This window comes from Orcinus orca, chromosome 2 (genome assembly GCF_937001465.1).
Source record: "Orcinus orca chromosome 2, mOrcOrc1.1, whole genome shotgun sequence".
Taxonomy (NCBI): domain Eukaryota; kingdom Metazoa; phylum Chordata; class Mammalia; order Artiodactyla; family Delphinidae; genus Orcinus; species Orcinus orca.
The window spans coordinates 188,958,229-188,970,455 of NC_064560.1; the positions used below are offsets into that span (position 1 = coordinate 188,958,229).

The 12,227-nt window shown below is 56.7% G+C and overlaps 1 protein-coding gene across 10 annotated transcripts in view; it reads right to left on the reverse strand.

Moving 5' to 3' along the window:
- CCDC88C (coiled-coil domain containing 88C) overlaps window positions 1-12,227 on the reverse strand; it is a 127,864-nt gene that overhangs the window by 34,164 nt on the left and 81,473 nt on the right. For all 10 annotated transcript variants that reach the window (XR_007475860.1, XR_007475861.1, XM_033418819.2 and 7 more), the window contains 4 exons: window positions 10,797-10,981; window positions 6,162-6,299; window positions 2,950-3,972; window positions 580-707 (listed from right to left, as the gene is read on the reverse strand). Coding sequence is in view for 8 of the 10 variants with exons in the window: in XM_033418819.2 (XP_033274710.1) it covers window positions 580-707; window positions 2,950-3,972; window positions 6,162-6,299; window positions 10,797-10,981 (1,474 nt within the window). In the remaining 2 variants the exon portion in view is untranslated. The remainder of the gene's footprint in view (window positions 1-579; window positions 708-2,949; window positions 3,973-6,161; window positions 6,300-10,796; window positions 10,982-12,227) is intronic.

A 12,227-nucleotide genomic window follows, 5' to 3' on the forward strand; every position in this document is an offset into this window, starting at 1 on the left:
TGCTGGCAAAGGCAGCAAGAGTTAAAATTTAAAAAAATTAAAGGGCTGGTGGAGGGAGAGGGGAACAAACAGGTGGAACACAGATGATTTTTAGGGCAGTGAAAATACCCTGTATGACGCTATAGGGGTGGATACAGGTTATCATACGTTTGTCAAAATCCACAGAACATGCAACACCGAGAATGACCCCAACGTCAACCGTGGACTCTGGGTGATGATGAGGTGTTGGTGGGGGGTGTAGATGGTGGGGGAGGGTACGCATCGGGGGCAGGGGCTCTACAGGAAATCTCCACACCTTCTCCTCACTCTTGTGAAGTTAAAACTGCTCGAAAAAAGCCTAACTAGAAAAAAGTTCAGAAGCCTTTTCATTGGACAATAGAATCTCCTTCCACTCCCGCCTCGGAATGTCCAGGAAGGAGGCCCTGGACAGAAAGTGCCGCGTGACAACAGGCCCTCGGGTGTGAAAAGTAAACTGAGCTCCGGGGGTGGGGCTGGGGCGCGGAGCCTGCAGGGTGCGGGGGCGCTGGGACGCAGGCGTGAGCGGAGAAAGCCTGCAGCCACCCAGGGAGGGGTCCTCACGTGTCACCGTTGCTGCTGTCATCCCGCAGCAGCAGCTCCTTGTGGAGGCCAAGCTTCTCCAGTTCCTGGCTCAGTTCCTCCAGCTCACTGCTCAGCTGCTGGCTCTTCAGCTTCTCCTGTACCAGGTCCTGTGGGGACAGTGAGGACAAGCGTGGGAAAAGAGCCCAGCGGAAACGGCAGGAGGGCCTGGCGCAGGCCAGTCTCAGGGCTGAGCGACCACCTTCTCGAGCCATGGCCAGCTTGGGTGTCTCGAGGGCCAAGCAGGCGGTTCTGTGGGGATGGTGAACCTCAGGGATGCCTCCAAAGGGAACAGATGAGCACACCTTCCCAGCCCCCGGAGTTCAAGATACCAGACCACGTGGCAGCGTGTCCAGGAAGGATCGAACGTGCTCCAAACACATCCAGACAAGTGTCTGAAATACCACTTATGGTGACCTCTGAGGAGCGGGTTTGAATTCTGTGAACGTGATTGCCTTTTCCACGGAGTAATGGATCAATAACTAGTTAGCTCATTGCAGAGAACTCAGAACAAAGTATAAAAAGAAGAAAGATTTTACTTTAAATACTGGTTTTGATTTACTCTTCAAAAGTGGATGTTGACCTCATTTAGGGGTTCACTTACTCTAGTCCACACCTCTGTAACTCTCCAGGGAGTTATACTGTTTTTTGCCCAGTGTCACAGCTATTTGCACACACGAGGACCCCCTACCACACACACCCCCAAGGCCTGGAACGGCAGTGTGACGGAGGGTGGTGCTCGCCAAACATTCCGGGGTCGCCCCCTGGCTGCAGCATGGAAGGGCCAGTGTGTGACCTTCCAGCTGCCTCTCCCCTGCCTCGGCGAATGCCCGGACCCCACGTTGAGATGGTGGAGCCGTGAGATCAAAGCCGCCTGGGATGCTGAGCTCTCCAGAGAGTCACCTGGACTTTCATGAAAGAGAAAGCAGCCTTGGATGTGACAAGCCCTGCGATTCTGGGGTCATTCGTTACTGCAGCATAACCTAACTTACACTTACAGAGGCGGGGGCTATGGGTCAGGTTGGTGTCTTGCATCTCTCCCCAACAGTGTACTGATCTGCCTGCACTGACACTCAGTGATCTTTTTTTTTAATGTGGAGACCTCTCCGTGGTCACCAAGTCTATTTCTTTTTCTTCCTCGGCACACAGCTGGAACACATGTCCCAACCTCCCTGGCTGTCAGGTGCGGCTATGAGACCATATTCTGCCCCATGAAGTGTGGTCCTTCTCTTCTTCATCTTCCTGCTGCAGGCAGAGGAGCCAGAAGAGGGCTCCACTGTGGGACAGCCGGGCCACATTATGGAGGGCACCAGGTGTCTGTGAACAGTCACATGGAACTTCCACACGTGTGGACACTCGGCTTCTGTGATGGGCCACTCAGACGCTGGAGTCGTTTACTAGAGCAGTGACTCACCCTGTGGCGCTGCAGGAAAGCCTGGGTGAGCCACACAAAAACTACCAGGGAAAAGTAAGACACATATTTACCAAGAAACTGTAAAACAGTCGTACCCTTTCATCCTGTAATCGCACTTCTAGGCATATATCCTAAGAAAATAAATACATTCGTGAAGGTGCGTGTGTGCAAGGATGTCCAGTGTTTTGCTAAAATTAATTAATTTATTTTTGGCTGTGTTGGGTCTTCATTGCTGCACGCGGGCTTTCTCTAGTCGCAGTGAGCAGGGGCTCCTCTTCTTTGCAGTGCGTGTGCTTCTCATTGCAGTGGCTTCTCTTGCTGTGGAGCACGGGCTCTAGGCACGTGGGCTCAGTAGTTGTGGCATGCGGGCTCAGTAGTTGTGGCGCACGGGCTTAGCTGCTCCGCGACATGTGGGATCTTCCCGGACCAGGGCTCGAACCCGTGTCCCCTGCATCGGCAGGCGGATTCTTAACCACTGCGCCACCAGGGGAGTCCCAGTGTTATTTAAAATCGTGGGAAAAATCAGAAACAATCTAAATGTCCAGAACGAAATCACAGTAAGTCCATAAAATCAGTACCTCACTGCCATTAGAAATCATGGCTTGAAACCTATTTAATGTAATGAGAAAAAGTATAGTAATAGAAACAGAACAGGGCTAGGATGGAGAAGGTAGGGTATCAAGTGTGTGTATACACAAACGGACAAGGAAAAAAGAAGAAATAAAATATGCTAGACTGTTAGCCCTGCTTATCTCTGGGCCGTAAGATCATAACAGGTGATTTCCACTTCTTTATGCTTTTGAGCATCATTCCGTTTAGAAGCAGGGGACAAATGCCAGGGACCTCTCCCTGTCTCACCTCTATTGCAGAAGCACCTGCCGGGCAGCACGGTGACCCTGCCCAACCCCCACCAAAGGGGCCGCCCGCCCCCGTCTCACCTCCCTCAGGGTGGTCAGCGTCCTCGTGTGCATGGTGACCTGCTTGGTGAGGTCCCTGTTGTCCTTCTCCAGCTCCTTCAGCTTGCCGGCTGCTTCCCGGCAGCGGGCCAGCTCCTTGTCCAGCGCGCGGCTCTCCCTCTCGGCAGCGGACAGCTTGGCGGAGCTGTCGTCCAGGACGGCGTCCTTGAGCTCCACCTGCTGCCACAGACGCCGGGCCTCCTTCTCCAGCAGCTTCTTGTCTTTCTCCAGCTGGGCCACCTCCTGCTCCAGCGCCTTCCGGTCCTGGCCGGCCCGCTCCAGCTGCCTGTTGGCGAGCCGGAGAGCCTCCAGGTCGCGCTGCAGGGCCTGGTTCTCGGCCTCCAGCTGCCCCAGCTCCCGTTCCAGGGCCTGCACCTTCTGGCCGCCGCTGTCCAGGCTCTGCTGCAGCCGCAGGTTCTCGGCGCTCAGGCTCTGGTAGCTGAGCTCCAGGCGCTCCGACTTCTTGCCCAGCGCCTTGAGCAGCTCCACGCTCGTCCTCAGCTCCTGCTTCTCCCGCTCCAGCTCCGCCACCTTGGAGCCCGTGAAGCGCATGGCCTCCACTGTCCTGCGCAGCTCCAGGTTCTCCTTGTCCAGCTGCCTGTTGTCCAACTCCAGGCTGGCCAGCTGCACCTGCATGTTCTGCAGGGCGTCCAGGGACTTGCGCAGCTGCCGGTTCTCCAGCGCCAGCCCGCGGCTCTCGCGCTCCATGGCGTCCGCCTGCTCGCCCGCCGCCTGCAGGGAGCTCACCCTCTGCGCCAGCCTCCCCTTCTCCTCCTCCAGCCGCCGCAGCTCCCGCTGCAGCTCCTCCACCTGCCCCGCCTTCTCCTGCGCCTGCTCCAGCTCCAGGCTGCTCAGCCGGCCACTGGCCTCCGTCACTGTCCCCTGCAGGGCTTTGCTCTCCTGCTCGAAGTCCTTCGCGCGGGCCTCGCTGCTGACCTGCGACCTCTCCCGCAGCGTCCACACCGTCTGGTTGAGATGGTCCTTTTCTTGTTCAAGGTCCCTGATCTGCGGGAAGACACGACAGGAGTGACAGCGGCTGCTGCACAAATGTATTTCGGTGAGTTGGGGCTAAACTCTGATTTAATCTGGGGGACTAAAAGCATAGGCCCTAAAAGACCACCCCATTGTGTACCCAGAAAACAGCCTAACGGTCCTGCTGTACAGCACAGGGAGCTACATCCAATAGCTTGTGGTAATCTATAATGGAAAAGAATCTGAAAAAGAGTACACACATACACACACACACACACACACACACACACACACCACACACACACCACACACACCCACACACCCCACACACACCACACACACACCACACACACACCACACACACACATACCACACACAGACACCACGCACAGACACCACACACACACCACACACACACCACACACAACCACACACACCACACACAACCACACACACCACACACACACACACCACACACACACACACACCACACACCACACAGACACCACACACACACACCACACACACACCACACACCACACAGACACCACACAGACACCACACACACACACACCACACACCACACACACACCACACACACCACACACACCACACACACACCATACACACCACACACACACACCACACACACACACCACACACACACCACACACACTCACCACACACACACCATACACACCACACACACACACCGCACACACACACCACACACACCACACACCACACACACCACACACACACCACACACACACACCATACACACACACACCACACCCACACACCACACACACACCACACACACACACACCACACACACACACCACACACACCACACACACAAACACACACACACCACACACACACACCACACACACACCACACACACCACACACACACACCACACACACACCACACACCCCCACACCATACACACCACACACACACCACACACACACACCACACACACACCACACACACACCACACACACCACACCCCACACACACACACACCCCTGAACTGCTTTGCTGTACACCAGAACTGAACTATACTTCAGTGAGAAAAAAAAAGAAGTCCTAACGTTCCCAGGGGTTAATATGGACACAAGGTGAAGTGCACGGAGACCCCTACGGAGACAGTTAAAATTAAAATGCCTTCATGGCGGCCAGGATGATTTAGAAACATAAACCCCATCTCTCTCCCTCTCACGTAAAACAACGATAGTGATTCCCTTGGTACGTTTATCCTGGCCGCCACCTCTGTGGGCTCCCCTCACGCCTCTCCCCTCCCGCAGCCCCTGCACAGGATCCTCCCTCTGCCCTGGACCACCCCTGCCCCCAGCGGTCTTCAGCATCGCTGGCTCCCCCCCTTCTCCAGGGCTCAGCGTGAGCAGCTCCTCAGGACAGCCTTGCCCCAGGGCTCCTCAGCGCCTTCATCCAGCAGGGTTCTCTGCGTTATTCCCTCAAGAGCACACGTCTGAAACTGCCTTGCCTGTCGCCTGTCCCTCTGCCCTCTACGTCAGCCACACCTGAGCAGAAGCCCTGCCCGTCTTTTCACGAAACGTGGCAGCATCCCTTCCCCCCATTTCTGCTCTACATCAGAGGCTGAAAAACTCAACTACCGGATACCCCAGGCTCCCTCGCAGGTAGCGGTGGCCATGTGTTGGGTGTGGCCGATAAGATGTGACAGAAGGTCCCGGGAGGGTTTCCCTCTGCCCCTTGCCCTCCAGGGTGTGTGGCAGCCACTGCTAAGACTGGCAGAGGGAGGAGAGGCCTGGCCCCTGCACGGCATCACAGAGCCTTTGCACCAGCATGGACTGCCCCCTATCCGGGACTTCCTGTGGCGGGAGGCAAACAAACGTCGGGTGCTCAGCGGGACGCCGTGGACATCTGGAGCTGGATCATTCTTTGTCATGCGGGGCTGGTCCCGTGTGTTGCAGGACGTTTAGCCGCATCCCTGGCCTCCACCCACCACATGCCAAGAGCATCTCCTCTCTCCTCCCCAAGTCATGACAATCAAAATCGTCTTCGGGCACTGCCAGTGCCCCCCACAGCTGATTGAGAGTTGCTGGTTTGAGCTGCAGCTAGGCTAGGTACCTGGTAATGCACGTTTCCCTGATGGATTCCCAGGAAATGGCTAAATCCCGGACTCTCCCTCCTGCAGGCAGGGGTTCAGGAGAGGGGTCTGTTCCAGGGGTGCCTACCTGCCGGGCTTTGTCAGCCTTCAAGGTTTCCATGTCGCTCTGCAGCTGCTCTTTCTCTCTGATCAGCTCCTCACTCAGGGTCTCCAAATCCTGGTTACTCTGCTTCTCCCTCTCCAGCTGGGTCTGTAACTTCTCGATCTGCAGACCCAAAAGACCCAGCCCGGCAACAGTTGGCTTCACGAAGTGAACTACGTTTTAAAATAAATCCAAAACTCATCAGCCCCCACAGAACACTTTAACGGGACTTTTCTCAAGGGCAAGTGTCCAGGCGTTGCTCTGAAGGGACCTCCCTGCCCCCTCTAGCCTCAGCTCCTAACCCACGACTTGCATCTCCAGCTCCGGGGCACCATCAGTCAGCCTCCTCCCAGCCCACCTCTCCTCACCCGCACTGCCATGTGCCCAAGTGCCTCCGGGCTCCCTGCTCCCACCTCAGGCCTTGTCCGCTTTCCCAAGGGTCAGACCACATGCCCGGGGCCACCACCACTGGATGTCTCACGGACTTCACTTGGTGACACACCTATTCGCCCAGCTGCTCAGAGTGGTCTTCCGCTATGTCCCTCCTTCCTCTTTCACCCTCCAGTAACTCTGTCCCCAAGTCCTGCCCTCTCTACCCAAGCTGCTCTACCGCCACTGCCTGGCTAGGGCCGGGCCACCTTCCCTCTGGCCTGGACAACCATCCAATCACCTCCCTGACACCGAGCTCTTCTGCTGGGGTCACCCCGCCTGACCTTCCTAAAACACGAACTAGCTACTTCATCATGTCTAACACCTGGATCAGGTGGTGAATCCTGGTCCACTCAGTAGGTCCAGGGCAGGGCCTGAGATTGAGCTCCTAGGAGATGCCCATGCTGTTGTCTGCACTGCGAGGGCTTCCCTTCCCGCCAACGCCAAACCCCTCAGCGTGGGGGACTGGAGTTGGGAAAGAGGCATGACTCTGGTGTCACAGGGACAGAGTTCAGAGTCCAGTCCCTCCCTACTAATGACATCACCACGAGCAAGTTTCTGTAACTGACGCAGGACCAGCAGCGAGCATCCTTGAGAGCTTCTGTCACTGTGTCGTGCTCGGCACACGCCTAGCAGGCGGCGGGTGCAGCGATGTTCGCCGCCCCTCCCCGTGACAGCTCCGGGCCCGGCCACCCACAGAGCTCCTGACTAGCCGGTCCGCATTTTGACATGCTCCTAAATGATCCTGATGTACTGGTTTGGGATGGCTGTCCTGAAAAAATAGATTGCAAAGACCAGATGGCTCTCGAAGCTTTGAAAGACCTTGGACCTCGGGCCACGACCCCGAGATGCCCAACGACCCCCGTGAGCAGCAGGGCTGAGCCTGCTGCAGTTCAGCCCATCCGGGCCGGGGCCTTGCACGGGAGGCTTCCGAAGCTCCCGGAAGGATCACTGCTCTAAAGCAGACTCTGCGTACCTGTCCTTGGGTGAGGGGCACGCTGCCTTCCTGGCTCACAGATCTGGGAGCTCTCAAACCCTCACAGGAGGGAGCAGCACGCAAGCTTCTTCCCCTGCCAGCGGGGAGAGCCGGGCCGAGCTCATACTCCTACTGTCATATCACGGCAGCACCTCAACCCCCCCTGCCCCAACCCGGGGACCCCAGGGCTGGGGAGCCCCACCCAGCTGGGGTCCACAGGAAAACACGCTATAACACGGCAAACACCCGAGTGGTTCTCAAAAGCAAGAACGTATTTCTAATCCTTCCTTATCTTTGCCCCACTTCCCGGCACAAGGCCTGGGACTCGGCAGGGCACCAGGGATCACCTCCGATGGTAAAGCCTACGCCTGAGACAACGGCCTTGGGGAACAAAGGCAACCAAATACCCAGGAGGACACTGGGCCCAGAGGGGCTCAGCGACTGGCCCGAGGCCTCGCAGTGAGGACGGGGCAGAGCTGGGGCACACCCCCCGTGGCCGACCCCCCAGTCCTCACTCACAGTCAGGGGGGCCTGCTGGCTTACCCCCAACCTTACTGTTAATAGCCTATCCCTGCTGCCCCTTCTCTCCCAGAGAAAGGAACATTATTCCAACCTCTGCATTTCTCGTTGCTGTTGCTTCTGGTCTAAAGATGTGATCTCCCCAGGTCCCATACCCAAGCCATCTCTCTCCTTTTCTGGCTCTTTTTGCCATGGAACCAGAGCCCATCCCTGAAGGACCTCGGTGCCCCTGGGGTGAACTCGCTGGGCTGAGATGTGGGCTAGCTCCAGGCCTTCCAGCCCTGAGAGGTTTCCCGTCCTTCCTTCCCAAAGCACCTGCCTTGGGCTGCAGGTGCCACTCCGGGTCCCAGGGCATGTGGGTGCCGGGGGGCCTGCCTCTCAGCCCCAGGCTGCTCTTTCCTTCTAGTAACAGGCCCCCAGAGGGCTGCCCCTTCCCCTGAAAATAAGGATTCTTAACTCTTAGGACATCAAGGCAGATTCACAGTCGCAGGAAGGAGGCAGCTTCTCTACGGTCCGTGGAAGTTTTGTGGGTTAGAGGGGAGAATATTAACTTCAGGGAACTACGGTTTCCACAGACATTTCAGACCTAAGCAAGCTCGCAGCCTGGCCTATGCTTGGGGTGTGGTAAGAGCCAGGCTGGCACCAGCGGGACCTGGGGGTTCACTGATTGACTGACAAGTGTCAGCTGGGGCCCAGACAGGCCACGTGGGGGCGGTGCCGAGGAGGGTGGGATGGCTGAGGCTGGAGGAGGGAAACTGGGGTGAGCTGAGATGGATTAGGGTCCAGTGAGCCCTCCAGCTGGGGCTGAGGTGTCCACGCATCCAATGTTAGGGGGCACCGTCAGTGCTGGGCTCTGGGGGGAGAGAGCAAAACCACAGCTGCTGGGCCAGGACAGGTTTGTTCAGGCCGCGGGCAGACTGAGCAGGTCGGGAAGAGGCGCTCTGGCGGGCAGAGGGCCGCCTCCCAGGGATCCCGGCACCAGACACAGGACGGGCCTGGGAACTGTGGCACCTCCCTCCTGCCAGGGATTCTATGCCAAGACATGCCTCCTAAGAACCGTGGCAGGAGAGGGCTGGTGTCCCACCAGGGAACTGACCCCGAGGGGAAGCAGGAGGGTGGGGCCTGAGAGACGGGGGCTGAGGAGTAATGCCGGGCAGGCAGCACCCACTGCCACCCTGTTTGTGCAGAGGAGGGGCCAGAGTGAGACACGAGGGCGGGGAAAAGCGTGAGCGGTCATCTCAGAGGGCTGCTGGGAGCCGGGCCAGCGCTATTACGTTGCGGGCTTTCTGCAGCAGACCCGTGAGGACCCACAGAGTCAACGGTTCTCATCTTTCTAAAGGCTGATTCTTTTTTATCTTGGCCAAGATCGAACTGCCACTTATAAAGACATTTCCCGTGCTAGGGCCATGTGAATCTAAAAAACCTAAACCGCCTAGCTGCCTTCCCCGTGCTGTTCCACACTGAGAGACATCGCATGAGATGGGGTGGGGTTTTCTATTGTCCTACGAAGGCAGGACAAAATGCTTGTCGGCCGAAATGCTGCATAGCATACGATGCTTCAAAGGGACAAGAAGAGCGAGTAATCAAGCCTGGGAGGTCCCATGAGGGGGCTCCAGAGACCAGTTCACAGAAGGAGGGGCTGTCCCAAGCCTCACACAGAGATAAGGGACCAGCACAGCCAGGACCAGTGGAGCCCAGGTCTCTCCCTGCAGCCCGTGCCCCTCCCACTGCCTGTGCAGCAGAGAATGACACTGGCAGGACTCGTGGGTAGGTGGGACACCCGAAAGCACCAGGCCTGCATGGCGGTCAGCAAGCAACGGGGCTCGCGTCCTCTTCCTCAGCTGGACTCTGACAGCTGGTGTGCTCGGAGCCCACGATGCAACTGCGCCATCGCAGTGTGGCTTAGGTGTTCTGAGGCCCTCTGACCCGGAGTGACCAAGACCTGGAGGCGATCCCTAGCCTCTCAACGGCCCCTTTCTGCACCTGAGACTGAATCCCCAGTGCAAATGCGGGGGGGGCGGTCCTCCTAACTGTAGAAGGAAGACTGCTCTGTAAGCCTCTGTCTGTTCTCCCAGATGTCTGGGTTCTCCTTTGCTCCTGGGAAGACCCAGCAGCTGTCCTGAAAGGCAAATACCGTTCAGCCATCTCTTCTTTTCCATCTCGTAGACTGAGAGGAAGGAGTGAGCACTGATCCTGTTTTACCACCAGCAGTGCCCTAAAATGCCCATCGGTGGTCCCTACTCCCCCCACACATAGGTGTGACTTACATCGTTGCCTCCTCTCCCCTATGACCCATCCTATGCTTTTTCACAGTCTACCGTTTTCTTTTCACTGAGCCCTTACCACGTGCCAGACTCCTTACATACACTAGCTCACGTAGTCCACGCAACATGTGTTAGGTGGGAAGCCCACGAACCCCATTTCACAGATGAAGACAAGGAGGCACACACAGGTCAAGTACTGTCCGAGACGTACCCTCAAGGCAGTGCAGGCACAAGCCACGCTGCCTCTTAACTCCTCTCGCAAGTGCTCTTGTGCTTCTATTATTGTGTAATTAACTGCGGCCACACTGGCTTCTGCTTTTCTCCCAGCGGCGCATCCTCACCGACACCTGACTGCCTTGCCTGGCCACCGACTAGCCTCTATAGGGCAGACCGGGTTGCGGGAGGGGTGTCCCCTCGCCTAGGCCAGGTTACCTTCTTGTTGAGCTGGTGATTCTCCTTCTCCAGCTCCCCGCACTTGAGGTTGCTCTCCTCCAGCGCCAGGGACGCGTCCCGCAGCCCCTGTATGGTGCTCTGGAGGCTCTGGTTCTCCTTCTCCAGCTTCAGGATGCGGCTAGAGGCACACTCATTCAGCTCAAACACAAACGACTTCCTGGAGGCTGAAGCACAAAGTTGAGTCAGGCCCAGGATCCAGGAGCCTCTGCTTCCAGCCACGAGCCGGGGCCATCGGGCCGCCATGAGCCGGGACCATTGGGCCCCCATGCCCTAGGTTTGAGGGGCCTGGGAAGGGCTCCCATAGGTTGGCTGGGTGCCCCCCATTTCACATGCTGCCGTCGCTGTTAGTGCCTCAAAGTCCCTCAGGCAGTTTCAGTCCCTCTGCTGGCTCAGCTGGGCCCAGAGCTTAAGAGGAAAGCAGATTACAGTGAAGAAGCCAATGCAAACGTTAAGACTGTGTTAACTGCCAGGATCTGCTTCTTACCAAGCTGCTAACCAAGCTGACCGACGGTACAACTCAAGGGTCTTAGAGCCTAAAAGAGATGGCAAATAGGCGACATTTTCTGTGCCAGCTCTGAGACTAGTGGGAGTCTGGGTGGCTCAGCAGGAGGGGCACGGTAATCGACTAGTTATGTCTGCCACTGGTGGCAGAAGGCTCTGTGGGCACGTATGCCCAGTACTTGCCATCCCTGAATAAGGTCCTTTGGACAGAGATTTCATTTTTTAATTTCACGATTACATTGACAAAAATATGAGATAGTACATGTAAACTGCTTTAAAAATGCTAAGTGCGATGAAAATATAAGCTAAAGATAGAAAAAGGGAGATTATCTACTCTGCTTTCTTTCAAAGAGCTCGAATACAAATGGAGAAGGGGGGCATAGACCTGAGAGTCAGGAATGGCAGTTCTGCTCATTCCTGCCACCAGCAGGTGCATGACGTTAGGTAAGTCATGGGGCTTTTTCAGGAGGAGAAAGGAACGTGTACGGAAGTCCTTGAAAGAAGGGGTTGGTGTTGTTCCGTCCCCGCCCGTCCCATCAGTGCCACGGACTCAGCTCTGGGAGCCTTATGGCACTGTTAAGAGGGCTGCGCCCCGACCTGCTTCTTACTCATCACCCCAGGGGCAGGGGTACATACAGGACGATGGCTTCCCTAGTGAGCACATCAAGCTAGAAACAAGGGTGTGTGTGTTCAGATCCTCTGGGCGATCGTAAGGACTGAAAGGCACGTGCCACCCTCTCTGAGTTCTCATCTTGCACTGAGGATAGCAGTTCAGACGCAACAAGCCCGAACGTCCTCAAGACCCCAAGCAACAACAGGCCGTGAAGCAGTGGAGATGGAGAGAGTGCCCGTGGCTCTGACCCAGGCCCAGCACTGACGCACGTGAGCACACATGCTTGCAACATATGA